This window comes from Cornus florida, unplaced genomic scaffold (assembly GCF_030987335.1).
Source record: "Cornus florida cultivar Cherokee Brave unplaced genomic scaffold, ASM3098733v1 CherokeeBrave_3.0.0_Hap2_Chr09, whole genome shotgun sequence".
In the NCBI taxonomy this organism is placed as follows: domain Eukaryota; kingdom Viridiplantae; phylum Streptophyta; class Magnoliopsida; order Cornales; family Cornaceae; genus Cornus; species Cornus florida.
This window is the reverse complement of record NW_026775579.1, coordinates 56,943,483-56,961,539: the sequence shown is the minus strand read 5'-3', so window position 1 is coordinate 56,961,539 and position 18,057 is coordinate 56,943,483. Positions and strand designations below refer to the sequence as shown.

At 35.1% G+C, this 18,057-nt stretch overlaps 2 protein-coding genes across 3 annotated transcripts in view; one reads left to right on the top strand and one right to left on the bottom strand.

Moving 5' to 3' along the window:
- Positions 1-328: 328 nt before the first annotated feature.
- On the top strand, positions 329-1,200 carry LOC132274031 (uncharacterized). The gene has a single exon (XM_059775176.1). It carries the CDS (start codon positions 541-543, stop codon positions 1,018-1,020), a length of 480 nt encoding a protein of 159 aa, XP_059631159.1. The 5' UTR covers positions 329-540; the 3' UTR covers positions 1,021-1,200.
- A 1,042-nt stretch (positions 1,201-2,242) lies between these two features.
- Positions 2,243-18,057, bottom strand: part of LOC132274030 (calcium-transporting ATPase 3, endoplasmic reticulum-type) — a 68,146-nt gene continuing 52,331 nt past the window's right edge. For both annotated transcript variants that reach the window (XM_059775174.1, XM_059775175.1), the window contains 11 exons: positions 15,700-15,792; positions 8,969-9,019; positions 8,723-8,854; positions 8,246-8,347; positions 6,565-6,619; positions 5,794-5,879; positions 5,059-5,207; positions 4,201-4,306; positions 4,035-4,088; positions 2,915-2,963; positions 2,243-2,812 (listed from right to left, as the gene is read on the bottom strand). In XM_059775174.1, the coding sequence (XP_059631157.1) occupies positions 2,745-2,812; positions 2,915-2,963; positions 4,035-4,088; positions 4,201-4,306; positions 5,059-5,207; positions 5,794-5,879; positions 6,565-6,619; positions 8,246-8,347; positions 8,723-8,854; positions 8,969-9,019; positions 15,700-15,792 (945 nt within the window). In that variant the 3' untranslated portion in view covers positions 2,243-2,744. The remainder of the gene's footprint in view (positions 2,813-2,914; positions 2,964-4,034; positions 4,089-4,200; positions 4,307-5,058; positions 5,208-5,793; positions 5,880-6,564; positions 6,620-8,245; positions 8,348-8,722; positions 8,855-8,968; positions 9,020-15,699; positions 15,793-18,057) is intronic.

The following is an 18,057-nucleotide window of genomic DNA, read 5'->3' as shown; positions in this document are numbered from 1 at the left end:
CTTGCTATGAAAAGTCAAATTTTAAAGTTATACCTTGAAATGCAACAGTGGCATGTTTATTGCCATTTGTTGGTGGCAAAACATTAAAGAATGTACGACTAATGTTTAATAGCACATGATTTTGTACGTTAATTTGACATAGTAACAACTACAGTCATAAAAAAAAAGTCAGACATTGAAACATCAGAAGTAGTCAACTCAAATTTTCAATTTTGGCCAACTGTCTCATTATTATAACAAATTTACAATAATACCAATACAGTACACTCTACCACCCAATTTGATCTTATCTCTCATGCTTTTTCTATTATGGTGTGCTCTGAATAAGTCCACACGTACCTTCTGTTCAAACTTGTACTCATTCAAATAATCGCTTCTATGTCAACTCTATAAAAACCTCCATCTCCATTTCCATCTCCATCCCAATCCAAAACTCTCTCTCCTCACTTTCTCTCTCTAAAATTGTCTGAAAATTTTCTCTCACAAATTCATTCATCCAAAACAGTGATACTATTACACACAGCGAATACAAGAGCAAAAATGAGGAGCAAAGCAAACAACCAAAACAAGTTCATGCGCTTCATTACAATACCCATTAGGGTTTTGAGCAAAGCAAAGGATTTCTACGTCCGAAGCTTGACAGATTGTGCCGAAAAGGTCAGCTACGGCAACATGATGGGCGGTCCGGCTGCGCAAGTTTCCTCCTTGCCCAAGAGCTTCAGTGTCAACTCGTCGAGGTCCAACGACAGCGATGATCTCAGGGAGCTCAACAGAGCTAGCTCTACAAAGAGCATGGGGGATAGGGTTGACATGGACAATAAGTATATGCAGAGACAGATGAGGCAGCCGACGAAGACGTCGTCGACGGTGGTGCCGAGGAGCTGCAGTGTTGGGATGGGGAGGATTGATGAGGACAGCCCTTGTGATTTCAGTGAAGATTACAGTTTTGGTGTGAAGGCAAATTTGATGTATCCAAGAAGCAGAAGCCATGCTGTTAGCATAAGAAGTGTTGTTTTCTAGGGTTGGATGAAATTTGTGTGGAGATAATGCAGAAAGGGGAGTTAAATTATACTCTCTCAATGTACACAAATTGATTGTTTCATTTTTTTTTTTTTTTTTTTTTAAATTTTTTGTTTGAAGGTATGGTTCAAGTGTGATGTTGTATGAATTAAGGAAATGCATATATATTTTCTTTGCTTATCTGTTGGTTCAGTGAGCTGTTTATGTATAAATTGACACTTCAAAGGCATGAAAAAGTAGAGTGGACATACACTCTTATATTTTGTTTGTGAATAATTTACAAATAAAACAAATACTTGAAACCCACTAGTGCTTTTGCATTGAGATCACCATGAAAAAAAAAAAAAAAAAAAAAAAAAAAAAATGATTTAAAAATTAGCAAAACTCTCCTGGATGCTACTGAAAACAAAATTGAGTTTATTCAAATTAATGTACAACAAATCATAGAAATTGATTAATTTCCATGAACACTTTATTATAATTAGGTCTATAAAGTAAAAATACATTTGTCTCTACGAAGATCAGAACCCTCACCTTCCCCACATTCCCCTTTTAGGGTACAAAATTACATACATCACTTGTTCCATTGGCTTATCATACTATAAATTGTTGTATGTTGGCTTTCTAATTATTAGATTGATGACAATAATGCCAAAGAAACGATCCACTTAATAAAAAAGTTTATCACTATATCACGAAAATGTTCAGCATCAATACGAAGAGAGAATGAACTCTTTAAGTCTCAACATGAGGAAACTAGTTTTGTTATATGCATTTCTATTTTTACAAACACGTTTCTTTTTCTCTAACTCGTAAGTTGAGTTCAAGAACACGTTTCTTTTTCTCGAACTCGGAAGTTGAGTTAAAAAAAACGCACATACGCTTGGGACTTGAACACTTAACCTCCAAAGAGAGAGATCATACCACCTAGGATAATGTCCTAATCAACTGAAACTGCAAACGACTTTTTTTCACAAGGGAGAGGACTTCCTTTCCTTGGAGACAGGAAAATCAAGATCATGAAAATGACAAGGCAACAAATTAGGACACCTATTTTAACATCCAACACTAGAATAATTGTAACAGATTAACAAGAGACTGAAAAAGAAACGTCACACTCGAGAGTTCTCAGGGAAGGTTCGATTCATTACAGGTTTATGTAGATAAAGAACACTCGCTTTTTCCGAGTTATTCTTAGGTCTCTGATTAGTACAGAACGAAATGAGGAGCACAAAACCAAACATGTTTAGATTGAAATAACCTCAGTATAATTACAAAAACAACATTCTCCGGATAATTAAAAGTGCGAGTGCTCTCAATAATTCCAACAAATCAATTAGTTTTTTGTAGATGAATAGTATGTGAGCCGAGCACAGATGTCTTTGCAGCCAAACACTTCAATTTTCTATAAACTTGTGGTCAAAGATAACAGATTTTTTGTATAAAATCCCTAATCAACAGGGCTTCATCATTTCTATTTGTTACAACATTAAATTAGCACCTCGACAGACAAGTTTGGATAAAATGCCGGCAGATTAGGATAGTCAGAACTTGTACAGGAAAACTTCTTCGGCATTTGCAACGCAGAAAGCAGAAGAGAAAGGCAGGATCACCAACTGGTGCTTCGTAATCCATTTCAATAACAAAAGGCCACAAGCATGACCCATTCTCCTTTGGAAGAAACCATTGCCAATGAAATATTTAGTTCACACAAGTCTCCCTTGTCACTTATCGCGCAATTCCCTCTTAGGAAGTAAATCAGCTCTTCTGAATCTAAAATTGAATCTTAAACCTAGATCACAGGAACAAAAAAGAATACAAATAGAACAAACAAATTAATAGAAGAAAAAAATAAATGAATAAACAAAAAAGGAAATTTTAGAATGAACATTACCACTAGAACTCCTTGAAAAGAACTTCAGTATTTCATCAATTATTATTACCTACACCAAGAGAAATTATCAATAGTACCGTGGAAAGAATTGGAACTCAAAATATAAAACTCAGAAGTGATGCATTGTGTTATATCCACTAAAGGAATAAAATACAAGCAACACACAGTCTACATATACCACAACATCGTCTATTATTCTAGAAAAGAGTAAAGAGTTCTTCAAGAGTTGATACTATCCGTTGAAAATATCCTTGAAGTTGTTTTGAAATCGATTGGTCCATGCCTATGGAGAAACTTTTGTTCAACTACATTCTAAATATTTTTTAAAACCACAAACTATTGGATAAGATCCTTACAGATTTTGCGGCTAATCACAAGAAAAGCATCGATGATGCAATTTTATAAAAGAGCAATAGACATGATCACAAGAAAAGCATCGATGATGCAATTTAATAAAAGAGTAATAGACCTGTTGAATATCAATTCTCTCCTTGAGAACAAGGCTTTACACTTTACACATAAAAAACAAATAATAGGGAGAAAAAAAAAAAAAAAAAAAAAAAAAAAAAAAAAAAAAGATAATTGATTGTCAAATATCAAACTGAGGTTTCCACATGTGATTAATAGGGAAAATTAAAACTTTTAATTACAAAATTAGTTAAGAGTACGATAAAGACCTCATAGATTTAGTTGCGAAAGCATTTATTTCATGATTTCCACATGGCTGCTTGATTAAGAGGTGGATGCAATTTATTACCCCCCATTAACGATCTAATACAAAATGCAAATTAAGATTTTTCAATTGCAAGGTATATCGGAAAATTTTCAACTTAGATATCAATATAGCTGCCTATCAGCTATTCTGAAGAACCAAAAGCAAAGAAAATGGAACAAGAAGATGGCTGTCAGCTTTACCACATTCCGACCAATCCAGTAAAATGTAAAGAGGTTCAATCATACACTTGTTTACGTATGTCATACTGTATTAAAAGCACATATTACTCCAGAAGTCCCATGGTAATAGGCGTTTTCAGTATAAAAGATTTCATTGCTTATATTAAAAAAAGACAAAGGAACAAGAAGATCCAAGAATAAGTAATATGATGACCAAAATACTTACAGGAAATGAAAGATAAAGGACAACAGTCCACTCAGCCCAAGATAATGGTGTCACCTGCATTGCAGAAATCAAATTTTTATATGAATTTCCTCAGGGAAGGAATGACAAATCAGAGTATGTGAAAAAAAGTCGAGCTAAATAGACGGTAAAAAGAGAAACTACTTACAGAGAAAAGAATGGAGAGTGGTTGCACATACAAAATAAGTATGTGAAGAAACATAGTCAGAATGATTGAAGCAACAAGCCACAAATTACTCCAGGGAGGGATGGCACTACAAATCAAGCGCAAGAAAGTGGTCAGTGGTTATGCAATTATTGTTCTTCCCTGTTCCCACCAGACATGTAGAAACAACAAAGAGCATAAATCTATTGTTGATAGTCAAATATAAACAGAAGACCATTAACTAGAATCGGTGCTAGTAGCTTGAAACAATAAAACATAGTTAATACAAATAAGTGAAGTCACGCATGTGTTTTTTAACATAAGGCTCCGCAATATCGAAGAATGTCTCGAATTCAATATTTTCTACTGGGTTTCTACATTTCTAAAACATCAAGCTTTGTCATTACGAGTCAAGTACGGGTACTTAGGAGGCAAATTAAGGTCACTGTAAGTGCCAGAATTGTGGATTAAAGTGAATTGCCAGGGTTCAGCGGCAGAAATTTGGTACTTCCAAAGATTCTAAAGAAGTGCACTCCAGAACCACAACAATAACACTTCATTTCCTTAAAGTTGTTACCCACTTTTACTGATTTTACATTCAAAGAGCCAAAAACAGATTATAAAAGATAAGAGGTGAGACAGATTCAATAGATTAATCTGTTGTATAGTCATTGCATTGAAGAAAACTAGTTGTATTCAGTCCAAATTCATATAGCACTTCAGTAGGAAGATGGAAATACTTGAAACTTGCTATTATCATGTTCGTATATTTCATACATTCATTCACCATTCGAATAAATTGACCAGGAGCAGAGAGAGAGAAAACCAATTTGGAATGGATTTTAGATTTAAGGTACTCACAGAAGGGATTGATTTTCACTGAGATTATTCAAGGCATTGAACATCTCTACTACAACAAGCACTGTCATTGACACAGTTGATGGATGCCGGTCGTTGAATACACTACATGGATAAGTAGTTTCCCGTGTTGAACAACTGTCAAAATTCATCTGAAATAATAAGAAACAAAGAATTAGTGTTCAAAAAGAAAATTCAAGGACATACCTAAACAGTTTCTACACTCAAGTAAAATTCTATAGTGTCATAAATTGCCAATACAGATCAGTTACAATATATTCAACACTCATCATTGAACCACATTATTAAACTTTTAGCAATCTTTCCAAAAAGAAACAGCAGATTTCTGATTTTGCCATATTATCTGGTTACTGATAATATTGAATAATTTTGACCCAAAATAGTAACCTAAGTGAATTGAATTCTTCGCTATCCATTTGGTTCTATAAAGGTCATTCAAAAAATTTGGCTCCAATAAAAAATAAATAAAATTGATGATGCAGTGCCTAGGCCATGGAGTAAATATAATGCCAAAAACAAGGAAACGTAGTAAAAAAAAAACTAGTTCTCAAATTTATTAATTTCATTCGAGCATGTAGACATGCCATAAGTAATAACTTTAACTTTCAGTTACTTTAAAAATCATATGAAATAGAGAATCTGAATTTCTAATTTTAAGCATTCTAAGAAAACTATAATACATTTGTAAAAAATAATTCTAAGTTAATATAAACTTACCAATTCACTGTATGGTATTTTAGGCCCACTATCAGAGTAAATAAACCACCATATGAACCCCGCAATAGTTGCAAGTCCAACATAAGCTGCATCAACCAAAAACTGCAGTCATACACCTCAAACATACTATAAAAAATAAAAAATCAGAAGACAATGCACACTTGTACTGACATTTGCAGCAACATGAACATTAAACGTGTACTATTGACCAAATTTCTCACAACTATTCTTTTAAGACAAATAAACTGTGAAACTAACCAGAAACCCTTGGAATTGATATGCTAGCATCAATTGATCATAAAATTAAATTAAAGACAAGAAATAGGAATTAAATGAACACTTAAAAGAAACTACCATGGTTAAAATATCCAAATGGCAGCAATTGAAGTAACATCAAATGGTAGAAGTTAAATATTCAGAGGTAAGTGATGCCAATCGTTATCCCATCCTACTTCTGGTATACTGTTTAACTCTTTACCACCAACAGCATAAATCGTCAACAAGAAAAATAATTTGATGAGGGTTCATCACCAAAAAACACAGCAAAGTAGATGATAATTAAAAACAAAGTAGACAAGGAAAAAGTGACCGCACGTCTCTCTGACAGAGAAGTTCAATTCAAGCATAACAAGGTAAAACCTTATACATTCCATGTCAAGTTGATCATGCTGTAGGGTGCATTTTTCAATTTCGACCATGAGATCAAAACAAATCAGTACTAGTGATCACAATACATAGTGCAGGAAACAATTTAAGTCATCCGGCTGGTACCTCCAATAACTAAATAACGAAAGAAGAGCCACCCAGTGACAACTGCTTCATTAACCTGCATATTTAAACAATGTGAAAAGTAAAATTACATGAAAAATAGGGATTATCTTTCCAAGAACAGGATACACTGATGCATACACAATTCAATTAACTATAATTCATAACTATCTTTGCTTAAGCAAAGAACTCAACACAGAGTAAAGCAAAATTATAACAGATACAACTAACAAATATAATCTAATAAAAACAGTAAATAGTTGTCATTATGAGCCAACCAGGATATGCTCTAGCTTCTGATTAATACAGTGCCAAAACAACAGCAATTTATCTGCGTTTTCAAATTCTACTTCCTCAACTCTTCTATTACAAGCATATTGTCGAAAGTCTCTGTTAAGAGCAATTTAAGTGAAACACGCCATTTAAGCCTTAATGTTTTACCTTGAGTTAAAATTCCATGAAAAGACTTGCTATTCCATATCCGCAAACAGTATTCCTACAATTTGACCTGTGTGACTGAATGATTATCCCTAAACACCTTCAGACAAGTATGATGACATAGCAAAAGTTTAATGTCCTTTTTTTTTTCTTTTCTTTTTTCTTTCTTTCTTTATTTATTTTTTATATCATTACTTCCTTTTGCTTTCTTACTCTGTTCCTTTCTTTTGAAGGAAGTCTCATCACCCAGTCTTCCCTCTTTTTTGTCTTTCCAAAAGATTGCTTGTCCTTTTATCAGAGAAAAGAAGAAACAAAATAAAAAAAATAAAAAAGAAGAATAAGAAAACACGGCACAAGAAATCCTCAAAACTAAAACCTAACACAATAAGTTGGTTAAGTCGGTGTTTTCAATTTCAATAAACAGAAAAAATACAAAAGCTACCGTTTTGAAGGGTGTATATCGCCGGGAAGACTTGGTTTTAGACTAAACTAGTTTCAAAGCACAAAGGGTTCACATGGTTCAGATAATGGCGACGAGACCTTCATCAACACTTAGGTTAGAAAGAGGAAAGAACACTCTGGTTACAGTCTTGGTGGCTTACTACACTCTAGGTGACTTGTTCCACTCACTCTGGGAACTTATCACTCTCACTCTTGGAGCTTCATGTTACAGATGAGACTTCTACCTATATACAGGTATCCTCCTCCCTAATATACAGCTAAGATGCATTACAATAAATAGTTAAGATCTACTCTATAAAATTCTCCTCCTAAATATCTACATATTTACAAACTCTACTCAACTTTTTCCTCTTCTAGAATCTTCTTCAATTTACCAACTTCTAGAAATCCTCCATTCCTCTCTACAATACTCCACAAATGAGGAAGACTCTAGAACTCAACTCTACTCATGCCATGCAAACACCATAGTCCTCAGTGTTCGCGTGTCACCTGCAAAAGCACAACCTCCCTATAAAATAGATAGGGTGAGACATTTAGCTCTTTTAGGATAGCAAGGAGAAAAGAAACTCAATTTCAGAAACTTATCACCACCTCTCAACATATAAAATTTGCAAGCCTCTCTTGCATATTCCTCCTCAACCCAACCAAAAGGGCATTATAGACATGAAAGGAATAAAATAACATTGATCAAGTAAAAATTGTACAAGGATTAAAAAAACGATAAAGAAGAAAGCATTTAAACAGCAAAACAACATGCAGTTCCAACTAATTACGAAAGCCTTACTTTGCGAGGTTTCGCCTTCATCACATCTGAGTCTTGCTTGTTAAAACCAATAGCAGTGGCAGGCAATCCGTCAGTAACCAAATTTACCCAGAGCAACTGGACCTGGAAAGAATGAGCATATTACTAAACCTTACCTCTTAACTTTCAGGCAGCATATGATAAAATACAGATGTTTGGGAAAAGGATTCTCAAACTTTAAGCAAGAAGCCTCTCAGGAGATGGATGAAACATTTTTTTTTCCTATCTAATTATGGAAGGTATCAAAGAACAAAGAACAAGAAAAAGGTAATCAGGCATTACACACATGCAAAATTTTACATGTCACCGAATCCATATTGAATTCTGCTCCGGTTTTTGAACATACAAATATGCATGCCACCCGTCTTACGTTGGAAACAAGGACTTGTCAGAACCGACAGTTGGGGGGAAATAATAGATTTGTTAAAAGACTGTATTACACAAGCTAAATAGACTCACAGGTACAAGTGTATCGGGTATTCCAAGTACAGCTGCCACAAAAATACAAACTACTTCACCAATGTTTGAAGATATCATGTATCTGATGAACTGCTTCGTGTTATTGTATATAGCTCTCCCCTCTGCAACAGCCTGCTTAGAATAGAAATTATTCTTGGGATGATCAACGTCATGAAATTTACTACTCCACAAAAATGTGAAGGAAATGAAAATCCCAAACTTACAAGGGTGAAAATAAAAGCTTACCGCAACAATTGTAGCAAAATTATCATCAGCCAAAACCATGTCTGACGCACTCTGAAAATTTGGATCGTAGAACAAAACAACTTAATGATTTACCAGAATTTCAATGCAAACAGGGAATTCAACACCATGCCATATATGGTTCTTCATTAGAACCTTGCAAGTACTATTATGTTATAAACATGAGCATGAAACAAAACCAAACCAGAAAACAGTTTAGCAACAAAGAGGAAAATGCAAGATGCAAAATTAAATGAAGAGAAATAACATCGATTTAATATACATCAGAATGATGATCATTTCTTATGGCCTACGAGAGGTACCATTTATAGTTCCCTGAGATTTTTCACATCTAAAAAATCATATACATGGAAAAATCTTGCAGAACAAAAGGCAGATTTTATGAAAGATTGTTCTGATTTTGGTAACATAGGTGATGAGAAATATTGGAAACTGTAGTTTTCAATTAAGTATAAAAAAAAGCCAAAAGCCATATAATTTATACAAATACACAACAAATCATGATATGATGGATATACACCCATCCCACTATAAGAAAAATATATATATAATAGGTTACAAAGCAAAAACAATTTTAATATAAATGGAAATATACCAACATAATCACTTGCACAAAATAAAGTCAATGCTCAGTAAGCATGAGGTTCTAGGCTTGTAGCTTCAAATCTGAGAGAAATCAGTTTGTGCAAATCTATGAAGCACGGACACGGACACGGACACGGGTACGATACGACACGGATATAGCGATACGGCAAATTTCAAAAAAAGAGGACACGGACACGGCAAGGATACGGCAATAAAATAATATATATATATACACACACACACACTCACACACACACACACTCAATTTTTAATTTATATTTAATAAACATAACTTTTAGGCCATTATTCTCTTAAAAAATATAGGCCCAAATATCTTGAAAATATAAACAAAAAAAAGGAGGTACATATTTGTATCTAAAAGTAAAATTATTATTCTTATAACCGTTTCTAAAGGCTTCTCTCTTCCCTAGGGTTTGTATTACCTTTTTCTATGCGGTTATCTTTAGGGAACGAGGTGGTAGATGGGAAGCATACGCTTCCAACAGGAATTGAGTGCAAACAAGCAACCTATTTCGAAGCTTTTCATCGGCCAAAAGTCTGAAAATGCAAGTTCTCTCTTCTCCTGGACTTTCTCATCTCCTTCATCTCTCTCCCTCAATCTGTCTTTCTATGAATACACACAACCATATACATGTATATATCTCTTTATTCTTTCTTTTTTTTTTGACAAATTCTGAACCCGTGTCCTATGCGTGTCGCCGGCATGTCCTTCACCGTGTCCAGCATGAAAAAAAAGATTAAAAAATACGAGACCTCCACAGAGGTGTCGGACACGTGTCCGACACTGGTATGACAACCCATTCCCATGTGTTGGTGCTTCATAGGTGCAAACTAATGCAAAAGATAATATCTGTTTCCAATCTACTAAACCATACATACGAAGGATTTACACTGGGTAATGCGTGTTTAAAAATATTCATATAGCAAGGAAATTGATAAAAGAGAACGAAATAGTATTCATAAGCCCTCAAACACTGGAGGTTGTTCCTTGATATAGGGTAAAAATTATTCAAGAGTTTCAACAACAATCTTTTTGGGCTCCTTAACTACAGACCAGTAGGTTGCATTAGGTGGAAATCCAGCACAAAACTTCGGTCAAACACAGGTGCAATTAGGTACGAGTAAGAGTTAGCTAAGAAATAGGTCAGAATGCATCTTATCCTCTAAATATCACCAACGATGTTTTCATCTAGCTATGATGATGGATTTAAAACCTGTGGAATAATTTTATCAAGAAGCATTCCTTGATAAATTTTTAAGATCTCTAAGGGTCCATTTGTTGATTAATAGCTAAAAGTTCGGGCTGAGAAGCGTGATAATGCAGATTCAAGTCTAAGAGTAGCTTTTTGTGCAAAATACTGTGACTGTTAGGTCTGTCTCCAGCACCTCCCTAGGTAGAACCGACACTGGATAAAGACATATTGACGTGACATTCTGGATTCACATAGACTTGTACAGTTACTAGATCTTTAGAGTTATGATAGGACTATTTGTCCAAAAGTAAAACACACACACACAAATATATATATATATATATATATATATATATATATATAGAGAGAGAGAGAGTATTTCCCAAGCTTTACGTCAAGGTTTTCACATAGAAATTAAATTATGCATTTTTTTTTTGGTTAGGTAAATACTCACACCTACACACCCAATACTTTTGTGTCTCTGTGTGTGTGTGTGTGGTGTGTGTGTGTGTGTGTGTGTGTGTGGGGGGGGGGGGGGGGGGGGGGGGGGTGTGATTTCCAAGTTCTAGAAGCATATAGAAGTGTTTTCCACTCAAAATATTTGAGAGAGGGGGAGGGTTGGGGGAATAGAGGCAATACACAAAATGTGATCCAAGCATTTGAGGTGGTGTCAAAGAGAGACTTAAACACCAAGCTCACACAGCTAATGCCATTTCCAAAAACAGATATCTTAGTAAAGGAATTGTCTCACCAACAATCTATAACTTGACTGAAGGTCTGGGAAAAGTCCAAGTATATGCAAATTTAAATTAGCAAGGGCTGCATATATCTATATACAAAGTATCATGGATGACAAGCAAAGGAATTAAAGACAAGGGAAGAGTTTATGCAAACAGCTTCTTATCTGTATCTTTCCTACTGCAGTTCAAAATCTTGGAGAGAAGTTGTGCTTCTAAGATAAACTCCTTCAGGGACCATATATTGCCATTAAGACTTAATAGCAGTAGCAAAAGATCCTGCAATCTGTGGCCTGAAAGGATGTGGGACTTGAGCGTCAAACTATGGGAGTCCCGGCATAGGTGTTCCTGGAGCCTAGAGTCCTAGTGCAGGGCATCTCTGGGACCAAAAACCTGACCTCAAAAAGAGCTGTTCCTTTTAAAAATTTATCACAGCCAACTTGACCATTTTAACAGGTAGACAAAACATGAGGGCAGACTGTTTATCTAACAATGTGTTCAAAGGAGAAAAAAAGATGACACAGGCAGCCACAGGATTTTGAATTCTCAATCTTCATCAAACTGTTGCAACTTGCATGAGTGTTTCAATGTCCAAAATGTGGTTCTCAGACGCAGATGTGAATGCAGGTGCTAAGTAACCGATGCGGGGCAATATCGGGCATGACGTAACGGAATCTGGCACCAGGATTGTGAATTTTAAGGCTTAATATCTAGACTTCTATTAAATTAATGTTACACTCAAGTTATCAGTAATGATTAGATTCTTATGAACATGTAAAAATGAAGAATATATTAAAACCAAGAAAACTAGCATATTGATTTTTCTTAAAAATTTCAATTTTAGGACCAAAATTCACAAAGATGAATAGAGTGCCAAATAAGAGTTATAAAAAGCCAAAAAAGTGATGTAATGGAATTGGGTGGTAAATGGTGTTTGTCCATTCACTGTTCAACGAAAAGGTGGTTGAGATCATGTGGTCCAAAGCCCCCTAAGAATGGATATGGGACATATATATGACAGACCAACCTGTAAAAAATCAAGATAAGGACACGAAGGAGACACAGTGACTAATAAATATATCTTTCTACATATCTGATCCAATATTTTAAAAGTAAATTATTTTTCATAGACGTAACAATGAGAAATTCACAAATCATAGTTAATTAATTAGGGAAGATTTTGACACAGGATAATTTGAGGAGGAGGAATCAGGTGGTGGTCAACTGTTGTTCCATGTGCCTTCGTGCGGAGGAGACGGTGGATCACCTCCTACTGCACTACACCATGGCTAGGGACTGTTGGGATTTGATGCTTGGTTTGTTTGGGGTTCAGTGGGTCACGCCCAGATTCTCCGAAGGGTTAATCTTTTGAAGGAAAGGAGAATCCTATTTCTATGCTCAAGTTCTCTATTATCTACACCCTTTCTTGTTGGGTTGTGGGGAGCAATTATACATCTTTAGAGGAGATTGTTGATTTTTTGGACTCTTTGAAAGTTTAGAGGCCCTTTTTGGCCTTGTGTAGTTCTTTTGGGCTTCACTTCCCTTTTGAGGGGTTCTATATAATTGTCTTACTTATCAAAATAATAATAATAATAATAATTATTGTACCATTTAAAGAACTACACAATTGAATATACTCCACAACAACAATAATATTTTAAACCAAAAATTGCAAATATTTTATGCTACGACTACCATATTATTAAAACTGTTCAAAGAAGTCATCATATTTACAGTTTAACCAAACTTTCTTTTCAAAACTTCATTAAAGCCCACTAAAAATGCAACCTGCATGTCTGACACATCCATGGTGTGTCTGTGAGGTGTTGGGCAGAGCATCCGATATTTAAAAAAAAAAAAAAAAAAAAAAAAATTCCAGACACATCTGTGGACGTGTCCAACATGTGTCAGGCTATGTCTGCCACATAGTTTTAATCTTTTAGGCATGTCTGTGCTTCCTAGAAAGCCCCAAGCAAAAGCTTTTAAGCCTTTTAAAGTTATCACCACCACTTTTATTTCCCTTAGCATATGAGGCCAAATCATACCTGATGTTGTACATAGATTGCCACAAAAGATGCCTCCTCAACACAATAACAAATTCTTGCAACATAGTTGGAGAAAAACATTTTAAAGAAAGAAAAAGGGGGCTTGGAGGATTAAAACTTGAAAGAGATAAAAAGCACCACCCTCTTACAACTCCAAAGACATCTTCTCTCTATCTATCTCAATTACACACGCACACTCTCTCTATACATTGTCCGATGGGCAACCTTGGCTCTGTCCAACCTCAGAGAGCACCAAGGGTCCAAGACCCACCCCTGGTACCCAGGTGATGGAATTCTCATCAAAATCCATGAAGATTTTCCAAACTCCACCAGATCTTGAAAGTCACTTATTCTCTCTTATGTAAAATGTATTTAATTCAAGATCTAAGAAGCATGGATACGATCATACGGATATTGGACAAGGATACGAAATGACCCAGACATAGCGACATGACAACTTGTAAAAAAAATTAAGAAATGGACACGGCAAGGACACGAAGACTAATAAATATATCTTTCTATATATGATCCCGTATTTTAAAAGTAATATATATATTTTTCATCACTTATCAATATATATATATATATATATATATATATATATATATTTCATCAACCTTTTTTTTTTTTCCTAAATATTTTTCATCAACCTAACAATGAAAATTTCAGAAATCTTAATAGCTAATGAGTTCTGAAAATAATTACTGTATCGGTTAAAGAACTACAATTGAATATACTCCACAACAATAATAATAATTGTTTTAAACAAAATAAATAAATAAATAAATATTTTTGTCATGATTACAATATTATTAAAAATGTTTCAAAGAAGTCATCGTTTTTACACTTAATCTATCTCTCTTTCCAATTTTTTTTTTGTTTTTTTCACTCCTTAACAATGTGACATGCATGTCGGACACATGTCCAAAGCTTGTTTATGATTTGTCCACAGCATGTCTGAAAATTTAAAAAATTCCAGACACGTCTTTTGGCATGTCCAAGGCGTGTTGGGCCAAGTCCGACACTGATTTTTGACCTTTAGGCTCGTCCATGATTCCTAATCAATATATAAGACTAGATATTGTGCCTTTTGATGATTGATGAACAAATCTAAGTTGTTTGTGGAGTTTAGGAATGAGAGAATGCAGAGAAATTGGGGAAAATGGTGCAAAAAACCTGCTGAAACTGGTCACTGCAACCTCCCCGAAAACAACAAGCTGACTCGGCCAAGTTAGGATTGATTGGGTCGATTCTCTCCGCTTCCCCACAGAGTCACCCCAAGTCGTGTGATTCTTGAGGATCACCGCTATATTAGACGGACTCAGTCTCGGCAAAGGCCGTGTCTGTTGTAAGTCGACTGAGTTGGTGACCCATGGTCCAATTTAAGTATGTTTTAGGAGTTTATACAAATGTTGAAGACCACATCTGTGGTGGCATCAAGTGTTTTACTAGCCCGCATCAACCAAAATCTACTGATATGAATCCAAGCGGAAAATGGGACCAAGTAAAGGAATCTGGTACTGGAACAATAGAGAGTTCGAATAGCTAGTAGCTCAAATATGCCCGATAAAATAGAAGTTATATAAGAAAGAATGGAGTTCTAATAGATACAAATTATGAAAAGTAAGTTAATGAAGTACCAAGTGAGGTTAAAATCAAAATGTGTGACAATATGCATCGTACACAGGTGATGCAGAAAATGGATTATAGGTATATGAACCTGTAAGATACACAAGTAAAACAGATTATGATCGTTTTGTAAATTGATTTGACCGAAAACGTACATTAGAGAGACAACAAGGACAGAGAAAATGTTAAAAGGTAATAACTAGAGTACCTAATGTCAAAAAATAAGCCAGAAATAGACACACAGGTATTCCTATTGAAGCTTAAAAAATGTGGAGGACAACCATTCATCCTGGCTACTGAATTATTAAACTAAATTACAAAGGAGAAAACAATAAGAGAGCAAAAGGAAGAAGGAAATACATAAAGGAATATGATTAAGACCACTAAACTACCAACAGCCAAGCATTAGGGCCTATAATTAAATGTTTTTCAATCAGATTTTGGATACACGAGGAAGAAAGATGGAATTAAGTACTTCAAGAGAACAGGCCACATGGCAATACCTTGGCAACTGCTGTTCCTGATCCCATGGCAATTCCAATATCAGCTTTCTTTAGTGCAGGTGCATCATTGACTCCATCACCAGTCATTGCAACCTTACAAAGTAGTAATTGAACAATTTAATTATTGCGCAGGCAAAATTATAAGTTACAGATATGAAGGAAAGAAAATGGCATGCAATGGACAAATGATTGAGAAAAATCATGCTCCACAATTAAGACGATTATAAAATTACTAATTAGTACTGAATAATGGACTTAAACACAAAAAAATAATTCCATAGGAATGACTGCCGGACATCTTAAATCAGGATACATGGAGGAAACAATATGCAAGCACTTAAGGCTGTCAACAGGCTGCCGAGACAGATCACCACTCAGCTTAACTTGGCCTGATGAGAACTGCATGAATAAAATTTCTTTTTTTCTTTCTTAAAAGGTTGAAAGAGAAAATCTTACATGCTGTGAAATAGGAATACTTAGCTATGTTCATAAACATTTAATGAAAGAGAAAGTGAGAGTCTTAAACCCAACAAAATCACAGATAAGGCTAAGGATGAAGACCACATTTTTACTTCGTCCTTTTTCCTTTTGGGTATCTAGGGTATCCAAACCATTTCAATGTGAGATTAATTTCTTCAGATACACAAGGAGGTCACTATTAATGAAAAGAGAGGAATCTACTCCAGATTAGGTGCGTCAAACTGGGATCTCCAGATCAATTTTGGACTCTCAAGCAGAGTCAGTTCCCTGGTGAATGTGAGATAATTAGAAGCGAGTTTGCCAAATTAATTGATGTAGGACAGATATTAATATTTTTATAAATCAGGTTTCTTATTTATTTTTATTTTATAATTTTTAGAGAGATTTTAGTTTTAGGTAATTTTTTATATTTTTAAATTCCTTAAGGAATTAGTTTACTTCAGAGTATTAGGGTTTTCTTTCATTATTACAAGTATGCATGTACTGCAATTGCATAATTTAACTTTTGATTAATAATACTTCAGATTGCTTTGCAATTTTTATTCAACTTTGTGGATTCAAAGTTACCCTACTTTTTGAATCCTTGTGAACGTTATTGTCATTTCCCCTACGTCAGTTGCTATCAGAGCCTTGATTTACCCTGGGCTGATGATGATTGATCGTTTTGGCAGCAACCGCTCTCGCGGCGTTTATCAGGGAGTGCAGGCCCTAAGGGCAGCCATGCATACTCAAGAACAGTTCGTGGCAACTGGTTTTGGGATTGTTGGCAATCAGGTTCGTGCTCATGATGTGTCTTGGGTTATATTCCTGTCTATCCACGTAGGCCTCCAGCCTATGCGGATTCCTTCGATGATAAGAAGTTCAGATTTAGAGAAGTTGCGATCGATCGACAAGACAGAAACTATAGATATCTGGACAATCGTAAGTTTCAGAAACAACTCGATTTACTTACTTTTACTTCTAATTTTTGTGCTAAGGATGTCTTAGATTGGCTAAATGAAGTTGAGTATTTTCTCGAGTATTTTGACATACACGAACACAAGCAACGTACATTTGTTGCAATCATGCTTAAGAAAGGTGCTTCAGCTTGGTGGGAACAGGAAAAGACTAACCGCCAGAGGCAAGGAAAACGGCCTGTACAATCATGGTCAAAGATCAAAAGGTTAATTGCTAGATTGTTACCACCGAGTTATCAATACATGTTGTATCACCAAAATCACGATTGCAAGAAAGAGTGTCCGTCTGTCAAGAAGAACACGAGGTAGAATAATGGTAATTTTACAGAAGCAACCAATGATTCTCAAATAATCGAATGTAATCAAAATTGTGTTGTTTCGCCTCTTGTAGTTGAGGATGAAGAAATTGTCTATACTTTAGTCGCAACAAAGACACCTGAAAGGGCTTTCAATAATACAACTTCAGAGACAACTAAAGAAGAAAATGATAACAAGAAATTCTTTGTTGAAATTGAACAAAGTGAATTTACTAGTGATGAGGACAATGAAGTTTCTCAATTACATGTTTTTGAAGCAAGTGAAGACAAATCTGTTATTGAAGAAGTGGATGATGGCACTGAGATGTTGAGTGATGGAATAGACCCAGATTTAGAGGACACTGATAATACCACCTCGGAAGAGCTTGAGCACGGGATCAAACACAGTGAGGGTGTTGACTTAGTTTGCACCAAGAACGAGAATGATCTCAAATTTTCAGTTAATAAAGTTAAGAGAGGTCTTCTCATGCATACAGTGCACAGCCATGCCCAAAATAATATTTTTGACAAGTTGCACATGTTGGGTGAAGCTGAAACCCATTACCTCCACTGTGGACATTGGGACGCACAAAGATTTCTTATTCCAAGTGCAATACAGGGGCAAA